This window comes from Chiloscyllium plagiosum, unplaced genomic scaffold, assembly GCF_037043375.1.
Source record: "Chiloscyllium plagiosum isolate Xiang-an unplaced genomic scaffold, Cpla_swu_hap1 HiC_scaffold_33, whole genome shotgun sequence".
Taxonomy (NCBI): Eukaryota; Metazoa; Chordata; class Chondrichthyes; order Orectolobiformes; family Hemiscylliidae; genus Chiloscyllium; species Chiloscyllium plagiosum.
This window is the reverse complement of record NW_028270171.1, coordinates 7,197,065-7,214,239: the sequence shown is the minus strand read 5'-3', so window position 1 is coordinate 7,214,239 and position 17,175 is coordinate 7,197,065. Positions and strand designations below refer to the sequence as shown.

At 42.7% G+C, this 17,175-nt stretch overlaps 3 protein-coding genes across 3 annotated transcripts; all 3 read right to left on the bottom strand.

Moving 5' to 3' along the window:
- Positions 1 to 957: 957 nt before the first annotated feature.
- LOC148141203 (ferritin, heavy subunit-like) lies at positions 958 to 3,021 on the bottom strand. The gene is made up of 4 exons (XM_087978025.1): positions 2,887 to 3,021; positions 1,759 to 1,863; positions 1,473 to 1,598; positions 958 to 1,104 (listed from the first exon to the last, which is right to left on the bottom strand). Exons 1-4 carry the CDS (start codon positions 3,019 to 3,021, stop codon positions 958 to 960), a joined length of 513 nt encoding a protein of 170 aa, XP_087834151.1.
- A 3,290-nt stretch (positions 3,022 to 6,311) lies between these two features.
- Positions 6,312 to 8,095, bottom strand: LOC122542005 (ferritin heavy chain, oocyte isoform-like). Its single transcript, XM_043679298.2, has 4 exons — positions 7,994 to 8,095; positions 7,141 to 7,287; positions 6,829 to 6,954; positions 6,312 to 6,458 (listed from the first exon to the last, which is right to left on the bottom strand). Exons 1-4 carry the CDS (start codon positions 8,093 to 8,095, stop codon positions 6,312 to 6,314), a joined length of 522 nt encoding a protein of 173 aa, XP_043535233.2.
- Positions 8,096 to 13,308: 5,213 nt separating this feature from the next.
- On the bottom strand, positions 13,309 to 15,016 carry LOC122545735 (ferritin, heavy subunit-like). Its single transcript, XM_087978024.1, has 4 exons — positions 14,915 to 15,016; positions 14,034 to 14,180; positions 13,731 to 13,856; positions 13,309 to 13,455 (listed from the first exon to the last, which is right to left on the bottom strand). The coding sequence occupies exons 1-4, from the start codon at positions 15,014 to 15,016 to the stop codon at positions 13,309 to 13,311; spliced, it is 522 nt and encodes a 173-aa protein (XP_087834150.1).
- Between the last annotated feature and the right edge of the window lie 2,159 nt (positions 15,017 to 17,175).

Sequence of the window (17,175 nt, the reverse complement as noted above, 5' to 3'; positions counted from 1 at the left end):
GTCGCTAACCGAAAGGGACTGACTGTCTTTCAGAATGTGCGTAGTGAATGTGCAACCAACAGTACATTGTAAGGAAAAATGTTATATGTGGAATGTGGGTGTTTTGGCTAATTACACACATTTCCTCCACAACTGTAAGATATCTAGCATTGTTGACTATAATTGCTCTTTATCCAATATCAGCCTGCTCAAAGACAATGAAAGTGCTCACATAAATACAGCACCAATCCCCACCCATAAAACTGATGTTTTGTGACAGTCTTGAGAAACTTAGTGCTGGCACCCTTTACCCCAGTTTGGTATTTCATGAGATTTTACCTGGTAATGCTACAAGAGATGAGAGCATCTGAGCTAGCTCCACTAGTCGGAGGGGTTTTGGGAACATCTGGCTGCAATCTCATTTAAGCTTTCCCATCAGGCCTCCTTGGATGTTGAAGAAGGTGACATGTGATTGAATTATCTGACAGCTGCCACTCTGTCAAGAACATGGCTTGAGACTGGCAGCCTCTAAGAAAAGCTGTCATAAGGGGAAAGACCTTTTTACTGTCCTATGTGCTAGCTGTGGGTTTAGCAAATATGGGTGAAAAACACTTAGCCATCTATGCCACCCCACCAGGGTCTGCAGTTGACCTTTTTTATAAAAAAAAAGGGTTAGGTATGGCTCTTTCTGACAGCCACAGAAAAGGGACACTCCCTTATTCACTCATGTGAGTGGGCAACACATTCCCCTACACTAAATATCTTTGGAAGATTAAGTCCTGTTGGCAGCCCTATGCATCTGGTCTAAAAGCATGTGGCTACACCATTGTTTACTCCTCATATCCAATGGATTTATTCAGATTTTGGTTTCAACTTTACAGTTACAGAAAACAGACCAGCTCAATAATAATTTTATTTCCATATTCAATACAAGAGAAGCAGAATTGAATTACAGAACAAGTGATTCCAGAATCCCACTCAGCTCAGGGTGAGCCTGTCAAACAGGTACTCTCCCAGGCCATTCTCAGGGGCTCCCAGTCTCTTCAGGTTGGTGATGTGATCTCCCAGCTTCTTGATCATCTTCACTTGCTCATCCAAGTAGTGCCTCTCCAGGAAGTCACACAGCTGGAGGAAGAGAGATAGTATTTGGATCAGACAGACATGATTAAATTAATTTGTTATTGATTGGTGGAACAGCTAGCTATTTACAAGAACAGGTTAAAAACTGCCTTCTCAGCTACAACTACTCTAGAAGGCAGCACCAACTGGACTTGCATGCAATTGCTAAGCTCATTCCATTTAACGGAGAACCATTCCCATAATTGTTTATACCCCAGACACCAAACAAACCAAAAACCCACCAGGATCAGATTGATAATGGAGGCAACAACATTTGCTGTAAAACAAGCCTACACAGCCCTAGACCAACATGGAGTGCAGGGCAGATTCCAATATCACCTTCAACACCACTGAAAAGTCAGCCAAAAACTCACATGAGGGTCCGTGTGGCCAGAGGAGAGTTTGTGCAGATCCAGCAGACTCTGGTTCACATCCTTCTCCATCTGCAGAGCTCTCTGCATTGCCTCCGGACCATTGCCCCACTCATCCTGCTCTGGCTTCTGGAGGGGAAAGGAAGAGGCAGGTATTTCACTCAGTGCAAAACATGAGCCAAAACACAATGGAATAACATGAAAAAGTTAACCATATAGCATTACGCCATGGGAATGAATGCTTCAAATGTCTTGTACTATTAGTTGTAATGTAGGATGAAAGACCAACCTTGACATCCTGCAGGAGGACTCTGCCTCCACGTTTATTCTGGAATGCCATCAGTTTCTCAGCGTGTTCCCGTTCCTCATGGGACTGTTCCTTGAAGAGGGTACTTGCAGGGGTCCATCGGCCTCTTGTCCTCATCAATTCATGTAACCAAAGCAGATCATTTATCCCTACACTTACCAAGGTCTTTATTGGTAAGGGAATATAATCACAACCAAACATTAGAGTAGGAGCTAATCTTGTTGAAAGTTTGACCAGACACCTCAGATCCCAGCCTCCATTTCAGGAAGCCCAAACTTTAGTACTCACTGATGTAATCAAATCTTTGCAGCAAAACCCCCAAGTTGCCATCTAGTATCAGTTGAATTTCAAGACAAGGGGGCACATGAAGAGGAACAGTTGTTAAAAAAAAACACCACATGAGGCAAGTTTTCCCAGAGGGTAGCTCACATGTGGAATGAACCTTCTCAGGAAGTGGTAAATGCAGTTACAGTTACCCATATTGCAGACATTTAGATAAATACATGAATAGGAAAGGTTGGGAGGGATATGGGCCAGGAGCAGGTAGGTAGGCCTAGTCTAGATTGGGATTATGTTCAGCATGGACTGGTTAGCAAAGGGCCCATTTCTACATTGAGAGAAGTCTTTTGACAATATTTTCACATTATTGCTTCATGGAAAAACCTTGCATTAAGGCCTACAGAACATGATCATACTCATTTTGAAAACAGGCAGAAGAGGACTCAATTAACATTTCACTAGAAAGTCATACAATTAAGTTTTAGCCAAAGTTGAAAATTTAAAAAGGTTTACACATGACATCATCCTCTAAGAGGATGCAACAAACCTTGGATTTAGTTCTAGTATGAAACACTTCAGAATAAAACCAGGTTATTGAATACAGAGCAGTCAATTAACAAGGCAACCAATAAAAGTTAGCAATAATCACTTCAGTGGATAGAAAAGTAGATACAAGGAGGAAATATTCAAGTGACAACTCAGTGGCTCAAAATATTCTACCAATGCAATATACAATTTAAGAATCAGCTATGAAACGTGGAACACAGGCATTATTAACAGGTCTCAAAATTATCACCCATCCCTCATTGCTCTTGGTGGGGTGGGGGAAAAGAAGGAATGGACCATCAAGCCCTCAACCCTCACCATGGAGAGGTAAACATAGAAAGAATAGAGTTCCAGGTTGATCTGCTTGTTAACAGCATCCTCACAGTCCTTGTGGTAGTTCTGACACACTTGGGAGGCCATCTTCACTAATCCCACTCACTATCACCTAGGCAACTCTAGAACTAAACCACTCTCCCATTACCTCTTATATTTATCCTCCTGGGACTGCCTGCACTCAACCAAGGAATGATTCCCAATGATCACTGACAGTCCTTGACAGCCAATCAGGAACCCCCATGGATCCAGGAACCAACAAAGGGCGGTAGTGTGAGGGTTAAATTACTTAAAAAGAGAAATGTCACACACACACCATGGGTGCTGGGGATAAAATAAGCACTACCGCACTTAGGTGGTAGTGTGGGGGTTAAAATAAAAAAAAATAATAAAAAAAGAAAAAAAAAGGGGAAAAGAAAAATAGGAGATTCTCCCAGCCCAACTGCTTGTTCTGTGGTGTTGTGGACCATGTATATATTGGGTGTGGGAGCTTGCATTCCCTTTTTGATTTCCTCAAAAACCACCTAGAAAAAAAAAGAACCAACGAAGGGCATAGGGTGGGGTGAGATACCCAAAGCCAATCAGGAATTGCCATGAATCCAGGAACTGATGAAGGGCATAGGGTGATGTGAGAGACATAGAGCCAATCAGAGCTTTGAAATGGAGGCAGATTTGGATCATTCAGTGATTGTAACTGAGGAATAGGAGGAGGATGTTTGGCTCTGTCAGCCTGTGCTGCTGTTTAATGATATCATGGCTGGTCTGTTGCTTCCTGCCACTGTCCACATTGGCCCTGCATTCCCTTCACACCATTAACCAGCAAGCATCTAACTATCTCAGATCTGAACAGTTTATTTGCTCCCAATGTTTCTGGGAAAGAGAGTCCAGATTTCTGATTCCTTTTCATGGAGAGATGATTCCGAGCAACTGCTCTGAATGGTCATGTGATAATTACAGCATTCTACTTCTTGGTCATGGCGCAATAATGTCTCTCCATCTGACTCCTCAAACCCATTCGGTATTTTCCAAACCTCGAGTATAGTCACCCGTTAATCTTCAATACTCAAGTCCACTCTTTGCAAATTATCCTCACAATTTAAGCCTTTCAGCCCTGGTATCATTCAGGTGAATCTACACTGTAGGGGGACGATGGTATTGTCACTGAGCGGCTCAGATTAACACCATGAGGACATGAGTTCAAATCCCATCATGGCAGCTGGGTAGAATTCAACTAATTAATTTGGAATACAAAGCAAGTCTCAGTGATGGTGATCGTGGTGGGGAGGCAATGGCCTAGTGGTATTATTGCTGGACTATTATACCAGAGAGCCAGGAAATGTTCTGGGAATCCTGGTTGGGATTTGAATTCAATAAAAATCTGGAATTAAGAGTTTAATGATGACCATGAAACCATTTTCAGGAAAAATCTATCTGACTCACTGGAGAGTAACTGTGATCCAGACCTGGTTTGGTCTTACATGTGATTCCAGACCCACAGCAACCTGGTTAACTCTTAATTGCCCTCTGGACAGTTCAGGATGGGCAGTAAATGCTGACTTAGCCAGTGACACCCTTATCCCATGAATGAAGTTAAAAAAAAACCTATTGTTGACTTTTCACAGAAATCCATCTGCTTCAGTGATAATCTTTAGAGAAAATAATCTGCTCTGGCCTATCTGTGACCCCAGACCCACAGCAATGTTGTTCATTCTTGACTTGCCTCTGAGGTGGTCAGAAACGTTTTAGTTTCAGGGCAGTGAGGGATGGAGAGCAGGGATGAGTCTTCCCAGTGACAGCCTCTTCCAGGAAATAAATTGAAAAATACATGCTCCAAGGTCAATGTATAGGAACTGATTACAGTTATCCAGATGAGGTCTACCCTACACATTCTACAACTGCACCCTTTATGGGTGGTGCTGTAGCTCAGTGGTTAGCACTGCTACCTCATAATGCCAGGGACCTGGGTTTGATTCCAGTCTTGGGTGACTGTACGTGGAGTTTACACATATTGCATGTGGCTGCGTGGGTTCCTCCAGGTGCTCTGCTTTCGTCCCACAGTCCAAAGATGGGCATGTTAGATGGAGTGGCTGTGGGGAATTGCCTGCCTTGTCCAGGGATGTGATAGTTAGGTGGGTTAGCCATGGGAATTATGGGGTTACAAGGATGGAATGCTCTTCATAGGATTGGTGTGGATGTGATGGGCTGAATGGCCTACTTCTATTCTGTAGGGATTCAATGATCTATCATTCAAGCTCCACTGCCTTATGATGAAGGCTAAAATGCAATTAGCATTTTAAAATCATCTCTTTACTCTCTGCAAGTTTTTAATAATTGCTGCAAACAGGTCCCCCATTTTCTCTGCACCTGCTTCCCTCATAGCTCTTCATTTCAAAACCATTCTGATTTCTCCATCTCGGTCTAAAGTACTCTTCCTCAGACTAAATTCTATTGATCAATATTGACTCCCTTTATTAGTGCCCGCAGCTTGTGTATTGCAGAGGCAGGTTCAACAGAAGTGTTCAAAAGGGCACTAGACAATTAAACAGTAAAACAACAGGCCAGGAGATAAACACAAAGACCATAATGGGGAGACCTCTTACTCTATGCCCTTGCTGTGGGTTCACCCAATGGGGTGAAAAAACACATTCTCAGCTATCTATGCTTTAGGAGGTCAGTTCAGGAGCTGGTATCCTTTCACTCAAAGCTTGGATTTATACAGCCGGACCTTTCATGGGTAGCCATTACATTCAGTAAAGAGGAGCTAGATGCAACAAGCATTATTTACTGTGATTAAAAAAGCCAGTACACAGAGTGTAGAGCATCTAGCTGATGTGATGCCCCTGAACAATTACCATGACATGTCAAAAACAAGTGATTGATGACATAGACACCAGAAAAAGGTGCCATTGACCTTAAGCACATGTATTAGGTCCATAGACAAGCAGTGTTATTTGAGCATCAGAAAGTCCATATTGTATCTATACTATCCAACCAGGGTCAGCAGTCAGCTTGTTTTTTTTTTTAAAATTAAAAAATACAGCCACCCACAAAGGGATAACTCCCCTAGTCACTCGGAAATGTTTGCCCCACTCATCCTAAATATCTTTGGGAGATTAAGCCCTGTCCATCTGGTCCAAAGATTTCAGCTTTGCCAAGGTTTGCTCCCATATCTAAATTGTTGATATAGACAACCAACAACCAATCCTTGGTTGGGTATTGTTGTGTCAGGCCAGTTAGGAAGTCAGTTTACTCCGATTTAAGTTTTGACTATACAATTACAGAAAGCAAACCAGACTAGTTAAATAAATCCTTTATTTCCATATTCAATACAAGAGAAGCAGAATTGGATTAGAGAACAAGTGATTCCAGATTCCCACTCAGCTCAGGGTGAGCCTGTCAAACAGGTACTCTCCCAGGCCATTCTCAGGGGCTCCCAGTCTCTTCAGGTTGGTGATGTGATCTCCCAGCTTCTTTATCATCTTCACTTGCTCATCCAAGTAGTGCCTCTCCAGGAAGTCACACAGCTGGAAGCAGGAGGGCGATATTGAGTATTTGGATCAGACAAGATTGAATTAATTTGTTATTGATTGGTGGAACAGCTAGCTATTTACAAGAACAGGTAAAAGAACTGCCTTCTCAGCTACAACTACTCTAGAAGGCAGCACCAACTGGACTTGCATGCAAGTGCCAAGCTCATTCCATTTAATGGAGAACCAATCCCATAATTTATACCCCAGATACTGAACAAACCAAAAACACTAGGATCAGATTGATAATGGAGGCAACAACATTTACTCCAAAACAAGTCTACACAGCCCTCGACCAACATGGACTGCAGGGCAGATTCCAATATCGCTTTCAACACCACTGAAAATTCATCCATCAAGAACTCACATGAGGGTCCGTGTGGCCAGAGGAGAGTTTGTGCAGATCCAGCAGACTCTGGTTCACATCCTTCTCCATCTGCAGAGCTCTCTGCATTGCCTCCAGACCATTGCCCCACTCATCCTGCTCTGGCTTCTGGAGAGAGAAACAGGCAAATGTTTCACTCAGTTGGATCAAAGTTAAAAACAAGCTTGGCATTTACAAAAAGGAACCGCTCATAAAAATGAGACTGCTGCATTACACTTAGTCAAAAAAAACAAATTATTTAAATAAGTCCGAAGGGAATCCAGGCCAGGGGCCACTCATTGCATTAGACCCAACCTTGACATCCTGCAGGAGGACTCGGCCTCCACGTTTATTCTGGAATTCCATCAGTTTCTCAGCGTGTTCCCGTTCCTCATGGGACTGCTCCTTGAAGAACTCAGCAAAGTGACGCAGGGCAACATCATCCTGGTCAAAGTAAGAAGACTGGGGGGTGCGGCGGCGAAGAAAGAAAAAAAAGCACATTAGCACAGACCCAGACTTGGCTCAGGAATTCACAAGGGGCAAACATTTCATTGCTCAAAGTTAGAGACACTTCATACTTTGAAGGTATTGGCCTACAAGCTTCAAGAAAAAAGTGAATGCCTGATCAGATTAGGAAATGGTATGGGTTAGAAATCCAGAGACAGCAATAATGTTTGCTGTAACCTATTCAGCATACAATCCCATTCTAGAAAACCCTTCCCTTTTTGATGTGACCCTGATAGAGGGAAGTGAAGAATCTGTTAAACAATAGTAACTTAACAGAAGAAGTTACTACTTCCTTGCAAAAAGCAGTCTCAGTATTTCCATTTGAATTTCCCCTTCCAAGGATGGTAAGCCATCTAATTACATTCAGTTTTAGCATTAAGACCAGGAAGTGGACTACACACATTCAATAATATCATTCATGTTCCCCACTTTCATGAGTAGAAATTTCAGATTGAAGTATTGCAGAACAGAGCATAACCTGGAGTTCTGTGATTTTTAAACAGGGCATAACAGTAGGGATAAGACTATTCAGTTGTTTTGTTTTTGCTCTCAGGAGGATAACAGAAATACACCCTAAATACAGGTCACTGACCAAGCAACTACCTGCTACAATGGAATAATAATCACTTTAAAAATAGGACTTAAAAGATACAACCCTCACCATGGATAGGTAAACATAGGAGGAATAGAGCTCCAGGTTGATCTGCTTGTTAACAGCATCCTCACAGTCCTTGTGGTAGTTCTGACACACTTGGGAGGCCATCTTCACACTTACTAACAGAAGGTAAACACAGGCTAACTCCACCTGCTAGGAGCCTAGCATTTATACCGGTGGGAATCCTGCATTCCAACAAGAAAGTTATCAGCAATGATGATTGGATATTGGGGATTACCAATCAGGAATCTCCTGTGAATCCAGGTACTAATTAGAGAGAGGTATTGGGGGGGAGCTATGTACAAACCAGAGCCAATCAGAGCAGTGTTAAACTAAGCAGGTTTTTATTAACAATTTAGGACCATGGGAACAGGAGGAAGCCCTCTAATCCCTCTGACCTGTTTCACTATTTAACCACACCTTGGTTAGTTTCCATTTCAATTCCATGTCACCCACCCTCTTCCATATTGCAGTATCATAGAATTCCAACACAAATTCACCAAAGGTCCTTAGATAGCACCATCCAAGGTAATGACCACTTCCATCTAGAAGGACAAGAGCAACAGATACATGGGAATACCATCCACAAGTTCCCCTCCGAGCTACTCACCATCCTGGCTTGGAAATATACTGCTGTCCCTTCAGTGTCACTGGGTCAAAATCCTGGAATTCCCTCCCTAATGACATTGTGGGTCAACCTGCAGCACATGGACTGCAGTGGTTCAAGAAGACAGCTCACCCCCACCTTCTCAAGGGGGCAACTAGGGATGGGCAACATGCTGGGCCAGCCCACTGACACCCAGGTCCCACAACTGAGTATAAAAACATTATAGTGCCAAAGGAGGCCATTCGGCCCATGGTGCCTGCACCAGCTCCATTGTGCTAATCTCTTGCCTTTACTCCATATCCCTGCGCACTGCTACTGTCCCAGAAGAAAACCCAATGTCTTCAACATTTCAATTGAACCTGCCTCCCCCACATTTCCAGGAAGCACTTTCCATACTCTAACTACTTTATGTGTAAAAATGTTTTTTCTCACATCACTCTTGCTCTGTTTCCACGTTGTTTTAACTATCCCTTCACCCATTTACTTAACAACAGCCAACAATCTCCGACTGAAATGTTCAATTGATTCCCACGATGTTGGGAAAGCAAGGCTTACATTTTCAGTTTTGTGTGTGTGTAAGTGTTTCTGAACACCATCCCTCATGGGTGGGCTCTCACCTTCAGGATCTGCTGCTCCCCTGACAGTCCCCTCAAGTCTGGAAATATCCCACTCGACGAAACTATTTTTCTCCATTGACCCGATCAAATCAATGAATCACCTTCAAATCTTAATTATAATTATTTGCTTTGTTTGTACTCATGGAAACACAACAATTTTTGAAAACTCTGTCATTGGCTTCACTGGCTGGGTCAGCATTTATTGCCCATCCCTCGTTGTCCCTTGAGAAGGTGAGGGTGAGCTGCCTTCTTGAACCGCTGCAGTCCGTGGTGTGTGAGGACACCCATTATGCTGTTAGGGAGGGAATTCCAGGACTTTGACCCAGCAACACTGCGGAATGGTCAGATATTTCCAAGTCAAGATGGTGAACGGCTTGGAGCAAGTCTTGTAGGTGGTGTTCCAATGTATCTGCTGTCCTTGTCCTTCTAGATGGAAGGTGCTGTCTAAGGATCTGAATTGTATCTTCAATGCAAATGGCCCTCATTTTTAGCCCTGTTGTCACCCCAGTGAATCGGTGCTGCATTCCCTCAGAGATGAATAGATCAGGACTGAATACAATATTGTAGATGTGCACTCACTGGCATTTAATAAAACTGTAACAGAACTGTCAGATGCATAACCTGAGGGGGCATCATTTAAAGGTGAAAGGCAGGACAGGTCGAAGAAAGCATTTGTCACCCAGAGGGTGGGTGGGCTGCCAGTCAGGGGCGTAACAAGTACACGGAGGAACACTTGAAGTGACATTATATTAAGTTCATGGACTAAGTGCTGGAAAGTGGGACTAATGTATATAGGTCAGCACAGACTCAATGGAAGGAAGGGCCTTTTCTGTGCTGAGAGACTGTGTGACTCGAACATCTAGCTCTTTGTATTTCAGGCATTTTTGTGTCTATCCATTTGTTATGGACTAAGCCGGACCACTCAAACCATTCTTAAGCAGGTATCCCAGACCATAACTTTGCAATTTGTTTCGGTAAGTGTCCAGTGAAGATTACCCGGATTAAGTTAGTCAGGTTGACTACCAGGTTTAAAACAGACAAAAGATTTATTCACAAAATTACACAATGAAACATGAAGAACAGAATAAAGAACCTCTACAGAACTCTGTCTATCCAAACTAGACTTAATTATGCTGTTCCAAATATACACAACAGTCCCAATAAGCAAACCCACTTTAACACACAGTACAAAAAAGGGTCAGATGCTTACAGGTTGAAGTTAGAAGGGCAGAAGAGAGAGTTTGCACACAGCTCACTGTTAACTCCCAAACAGTTCTGGACTGAACTAAACTGCTCAGCTCGAGAGCTGACCACTCCCCTTTCATTCTACAGGTCACTTCTAAAACATGACCACTTTGGCCTAAAGGCTCATCAGTTTATATATAAACAAAAGGCCTCTCAATACCCTTTAATCTCTGTACCAACCAGTCTAATTGACACTGAGAGCAGTGTATTACCACTCTAAAACAAAAACCAAGGACATAATATCCTTGAGAAAAGGAACAGCTTTTAGAAAAAAGAAACCAGTTTTATCCATCTAAACAGTCTGGCATTTTTGTCCTTAAATTTTTCCATAAATGTCAGTGGGGTATAATCAGTGAATACGATTGACTCAGATGCATTGCTGGTACTATAGACACTGAAATATTGTAATGCCAACACCAAGCTTAAAGTCTCTTGCTCCACTGTTGAATATTTCTGTTGATGAATGTCCAACTTGCTGGAAAAATACCTACTGGGTCTTTCTATTGCCTCGTCATCTTCCTGCAGGAGCATCGCACCGATACCCACATCATTGACATCAATAACCACTTTGAAAAGCTTCGTGTAATCTGCTATGGCTAATACTGGGGCAGTGGTTAACACAGTGTTTAGGCTGTCAGTCCGCTGTCCACTGAAATTTCTTGCTCTTTTTTTAACAATTCAGCTTGTGGAGCAGCCACACTGCTAAAATTCAGCACAAACTTTCGGTAAAATCCACTCAGCCCCAGGAATGGTAGTACAGCTTTTCTCGTCAACGGTGTGGGAAATTCCCCAACTACTTTTGTTTTCACATCCCATGGAGCTATTTGACCATGTCCAATAACATGGCCCAGGAAGGTGACTTGGACTTTGGCAAATTCACTTTTAGCCTGGTTTACCACCTTCCGAAGTCAACCGACCAAGTCCGATAAATGTTCCTTCCAGAAGTGACTGAAAATCACCAGGTCATCAATATACACCACACAGTTGGTTCATCTGGCAATGACCTTATTAGTCAGTCTCTGAAATGTGGCTGGAACAGTTTTCATACTAAATGGCATGACTTTGAACTGATATTGTCCATCTGGCGTTACAAAAGCCAAAATTGTCTTTGCTCTCTCTGACAGAGGTACTTGCAGGTAGCCTCTGAGCAAGTCCTACTTAGAAATGTAAGTTGCTTGCTCCACGTTTTTGACACAGTCCTCCAACCGTGGATATGCGTCAATCTCTGTAACAGTGTTGATTTTGTGATAGTCCACACATAACCGTTGGGTATTATCTGGCTTTGTCACCATGACTATGGGTGAGCTGCAGTCACTCTAACTCACTTTGATTATGCCATCTTGGAGCATGCGCCCTAGCTCCCTCTGAACCTGTGCCAACTTTAGATTGTTATGCCCATAAGGATGTTGCTTAATCAGAACAACATCTCCTATATCTACATCATGCACAGTTAGGTTAGGACTTTCCAACAGAAAGCCTCACTCTTCCTCACATTGAGTCCTGTCTGTTGGTGTTTACTCATTCATTTTTACAATGTCTTGTTGCAAACTTTCAGCTCCCAGCCACACCACTTACTTTATCACCCAGAAACGTGGACATACATTTCTCTATTCCCCTTCATCTAGATCGATCTATAAATGCGAAACTGAAGCCCATGCAAAGATTGCTGGGAGGGAGAGACAAATTTTGTCAAAGTTAGCAGCCACACTCCCTGCCTCCTTCTCCCTTCCCGAATCCCAACCACATCCAAAAGGTATCTTTCTATTTCACGTACACACATTTCATCCCCCCACTCCCCCCCTCCATTATCTCATCAGCAATGGAATTGATTTTAGTTGCTTTGATTTTCTGCAAACTGATAGCATCAGTCGTCCAGAATCAGAGCTCCCCAATTCATCTCAGTGTTTGACAAGTTTGTCAATGGATATTTCTCCCTGTACACAGTGTTAAATACAATGACATCTGAAGAACTGGTTCACCTCGGCTAAGGGTCACTGATATTGATCACAGCAGTCGAAGGATATTAATCTGTACTAGATCCACTACACAATCTATAAACCAATCATGTTGTGGAGAGGGACAGTAGAGTGGTGGGATGCTTCTATTCGATGAATGTTGTTATTTCTATTGTGTTTCATGTGGATCTTGATCCTGACAAGCTCAGGATCTCTACTATCCATCCTTTCCCCTTCTATAATGGAGACATCTATTGTATTTGAGGTAAGATATTAAAAATATGAACACATGCATTATTTCAGGACAGCAGTCCATTCTTTCTGCTTTTCCAAATGCTAGGAGGGAAGCATTGTGGACAGTAGACTGCAGGAAATTGTTTAACAATAAATGTAAACCTGCATTTACATCGAAACCCACAGATTTCATTCTTATTGATATGGTATTGGGGAAACAGGTATTTAATATTTGACAACTTCAGCTATTTATCTGCAATGATTAAAAACCCCATGAGACTGCTGTTGTATGTTGCTGCAATTTTCATTAAGGTGACACTTGTCAGGATGATTAACCAAAGTCTAAAGAAGGATAAGAAATTTCAGAAGAATGTTGAAACAGGCTCTTATGGTGCAGTGGTAGCGTCCCTTCCCTGGTACAAGGCCTACCTGCTCCACATGTGTAACAACATCTGAACAGGGTGACTAAGAAAAAAATAGTTCAAAACAAGTTAAAGGTCTCACATGTCATGCAGCTAAGAACCATAGATATGAATGCAATCATTGGAATTTTATAGAGGTGTTTTGTCATTCACAGATTTTAATTTCCAAATTCAATGAGCGTTCACAATTTAGTAACATACATTGTGAAACTGCAAATATGCAATTATTCCAGAATCCCACTCAGCTCAGGGTGAGCCTGTCAAACAGGTACTCTCCCAGGCCATTCTCAGGGGCTCCCAGTCTCTTCAGGTTGGTGATGTCATCTCCCAGCTTCTTGATCATCTTCACTTGCTCATCCAAGTAGTGCCTCTCCAGGAAGTCACACAGCTGAGAAGAACAAAGGGGAACCAATTATGTCAAGATCAAATACACCTTTTTCTCCCTCAAGAATTAAATTCCAATTAATACAGGGAGCAGGCAATTAAGTGATGTCACTGAGATTCCTGAAAAGCGTCCAGAAAGTGCTCAGATTTTGGCAACACCAGTATGTCAGTCCACCCCTGCACAACACCCTCTGCGATGGAGGGAGAGATTGAGGCTAAAGAGCCAAGTGTCTTATCCATTTAAAAGCAGCTAGAAGCACAGAAACACCAAGAACTCACATGAGGGTCTGTGTGGTCAGAGGAGAGTTTGTGCAGATCCAGTAGACTCTGGTTCACATCCTTCTCCATCTGCAGAGCTCTCTGCATTGCCTCCAGACCATTGCCCCACTCATCCTGCTCTGGCTTCTGGGAGGAGAGAGAAAGGATAAGGGCTTCACATTCTACAGTTGCATTTGAGACACTAAATTTAGAGAACTGTGGTATCAGAGAGTTACTGTAATAAACCATAGATACAGATACAGAATAGATACAGAAGCATTTTAATTCTCAGAATGACTATCTACAATAAACACCAAACCCAACCTGGACATCCTGCAGGAGGACTCTGCCTCCACGTTTATTCTGGAATGCCATCAGTTTCTCAGCGTGTTCCCGTTCCTCATGGGACTGCTCCTTGAAGAACTCAGCAAAGTGACGCAGGGCAACATCATCCCGGTCAAAGTAAGAGGACTGGGGGAAGATGGATGGAGAAAGAAAAGACCAAGTTAGGACAGACCCATATCTGGCTCAAATTCAAGAGGGGCAAACATCTCATTGCTCATTTTGTACCTGCCTGCAAAATTAGAGATATTTCACAGTTAGACAGTACTGGCCTAGCAGCATCTTTAAGCAAGAAAGTTTGAACATATTGGAAAGGCCATCCCTGTGAATGCCTGATCAGGTTAGGAAATGGTATGGGTTAGAAATCCAGAGACAGCAATAATGTTTGCTGTAACCTATTCAGCATACAATCGCATTCCAGAGAACTCTTCCCTCATCAGGGTCACATCAAAAAGGAGAGTGAAGAATCTGTTAAACCGTAGTTTAACAAATGGAATTACTGTTTCCTTAAAAAAAACAAACAGTCTCAGCATTTACATTTGATTTCCCCCCATCCTAACAAGGAGTAAGCCATCTAATTACATTCTCTTTTACCATTAAGACTAGGAAGTTGACTACATGTATTCATTCAGATCATCTGTGTTCTCCACTGGAATGAGTAGAAGTTTCAGATTTAAGCATTTCTGAACAAAGCATAATAGTTGCAGAGTAGGGGTAAGACTGTTCTCAGTTATTTTCAATACATTTACTCAAGGGAGGGGGACAGAGCTACACCCTAAACTACAGGTCACTGACCAAGCAACTACCTGCTACAATGGAATAATAATCACTTAAAAATAGGACCTAAAAGATACAAGCCTCACCATGGAGAGATAAACATAGGAGGAATAGAGCTCCAGGTTGATCTGCTTGTTAACAGCATCTTCACAGTCCTTGTGGTAGTTCTGACACACTTGGGAGGCCATCTTCACTATTCCTGCTCACTATCACCTGGACAACTCCATAACTGAGCCACTCGCTCACAAGCTCTTGTATTTATCCTCCTGGGACATCCCACACCTAACCAGGGAATGACTCACCAATGATGAAGGACAATCATAACAGCCAATCAGGAATCATCCATAAATCCAGACACCAATGAAGGGCATGGGGTGGAGTCAGATACCCAGAGCCAATCAGAGGTTTGAAATGGCAGCATGGTGGCTCAGTAGTTCATACTGCGGTCTCACAGTGCAAAGGACCCGGGTTCAATTCCAGCCTGGGGCGACTGTCTGTGTGGGTTTCCTCTGGGTGCACCAGTTTCCTCCCACAGGCACAAAGATGTGCAAATCAGGTGAATTGGCCATGCTAAATTGCCAATAGTGTTAGATGTATTAGTTAGAGGGAAATGGGTTATTCTGCAGAGGGTCAGTGTGGTCTTGTTGGGCCAAAGGGCCTGTTTCCACGCTGTAGGGAATCTAATCTAATCTAACCTGTGATTGCACTTAATTACAGAAGGAAGCCTAAAGGTGACCGTAGGCCTACAGCAGTGTGTGGACTTAGAGCTTGCTTCTGAGATGGTGTCAAGTCACTCAGTCCAAGGGCAATTAGGGATGGTCAGCACTGGTTGGCATCAACAGCAACAGCTCCATTCCATGGATTGATTAAAAAATCATACTCATTCCAGGGCCATAATATGAATACAGAATACAATCCTCCAGATGTGTGTACTCTGAACTTTATACGAATGTGACACAACCTGTACATTCCAGTCGCCTCTCCCCACCAGATGAAGACTAAAATGATGTAAGCCTTTGAAATTCAGTTTTGTTACTGACCGTGCTGTTTTAGTAGTTTCTGCACGTGGTCTCCTAACTTTCTGCTTCTCTTCAGTTCTTGGCTCTTCGTTATATTGAAATAAATCTGATTTCTCTAGGTCCAAAGTGCACTCTTCCTCATATCGAACTGTTGGCTAGTTTTATCCGCTCATTATATCAGTGTTCCCCACAATATTCTGCCTATTTATGGTGCCATCGAACTGAATGTAATCAGGAAGCGTGATATAGCTCTCTATTCTTTCAACAGTGTTGCCTGGAAACATATTGAAGCCTGAGAGGCCTGTGGGGAAGATACAGGAACATCAAAACCAAGATAAAAGGGAGGAGGGCATTCAGCCCCTTGAGCCTACTCTGCCATTTTAAATGATCATGGTGGATCCCATCAAACCCATTACACCCTGTTCTTGCTTCCTCGCATATTAGTCAATCCCTTTCGCCCCAAATGCACGATCTAACTCCTCGGAGTCAACATTCTGACCTTGACTGTATTCCGTGGTTGCAGGTCCCACAGGCTCACCACTCTCTGGGTGATGAACTGTATCAGCACGTCCATGACACCAAGTTGCAGATAAATTGCCGATCGAGGGGGAGATTCCGATCTGTTTCAGAGAGTCTGCAGTCAGTGTGCATTGGTTTGCTACTTGGGGTGTTAAGTATTTTACTAATTAACATTGATAATGTATTCCTGCATTTACTGGAGATTCATGAAGGTTAAAAGCAGCAAGGAATCAGATGTCAACCTGGTCAGAGACTTTTCCCAGTTAGTGTCTGCAAAAGAATTAGAACTTTTGGCAATCCAGGAAGGTTTGTGACAATCTTCTGTAGAAACACCTGAATTACACACTGTCCCCTAGGCCCTTGCAGAGGGGAGACTGAAACAGCTTTGTCCCAGACACTGAAGGCAGTAACCAGTCCCTTCCTGATATTTCACTGCTTCATGACTTTACAGCTGACAGTGACACAGTCCCTGTAGAACAGGGATTGAGAGATTACATTTGTAGGGGAAAGAGAAAACAGATGGGTTCTGAAGGGTCACAACTTGAAATGCTCATAGAGTTTCTCTCTCCATAGATGCTGCCAGACCTGTTGAGTTTCTCCAGTAATCAGTTTTGCTTCAGATTGCCAGCATCTGCAATTCTTTATTTAATTAGACTCACTATATGGATAACTGAGCAAAATATCCTAAAGGGTCTCAATAAAGATCATGGTATCAAGCTAATGGCATTATCACTAGGCTATTAATGCAGAAACCCAGGCATGAATTCAACTACAGCAGCATGTGATTTTAATTTACTTAAAGTCTCAAT

What these genes read in the sequence shown, in the direction of transcription:
- LOC148141203 (XM_087978025.1), bottom strand. Translation starts at nt 3,021, where the DNA reads ATGGCCTCCCAAGTGTGTCAGAACTACCACAAGGACTGTGAGGATGCT. An exon ending in GCTTGATGGTCCATTCCTTC is followed by an intron (nt 1,864 to 2,886) that starts TTTTCCCCCACC and finishes TGGACCCCTGCA; the next exon opens with AGTACCCTCTTCAAGGAACA. An exon ending in CTGGCCACACGGACCCTCAT is followed by an intron (nt 1,105 to 1,472) that starts GTGAGTTTTTGG and finishes CTCTTCCTCCAG; the next exon opens with CTGTGTGACTTCCTGGAGAG.
- LOC122542005 (XM_043679298.2), bottom strand. Translation starts at nt 8,095, where the DNA reads ATGGCCTCCCAAGTGTGTCAGAACTACCACAAGGACTGTGAGGATGCT. An exon ending in CCTATGTTTACCTATCCATG is followed by an intron (nt 7,288 to 7,993) that starts GTGAGGGTTGTA and finishes CGCACCCCCCAG; the next exon opens with TCTTCTTACTTTGACCAGGA. An exon ending in CTGGCCACACGGACCCTCAT is followed by an intron (nt 6,459 to 6,828) that starts GTGAGTTCTTGA and finishes TCCTGCTTCCAG; the next exon opens with CTGTGTGACTTCCTGGAGAG.
- LOC122545735 (XM_087978024.1), bottom strand. Translation starts at nt 15,016, where the DNA reads ATGGCCTCCCAAGTGTGTCAGAACTACCACAAGGACTGTGAAGATGCT. An exon ending in TCCTCCTGCAGGATGTCCAG is followed by an intron (nt 13,857 to 14,033) that starts GTTGGGTTTGGT and finishes CTCTCCTCCCAG; the next exon opens with AAGCCAGAGCAGGATGAGTG. An exon ending in CTGACCACACAGACCCTCAT is followed by an intron (nt 13,456 to 13,730) that starts GTGAGTTCTTGG and finishes TGTTCTTCTCAG; the next exon opens with CTGTGTGACTTCCTGGAGAG.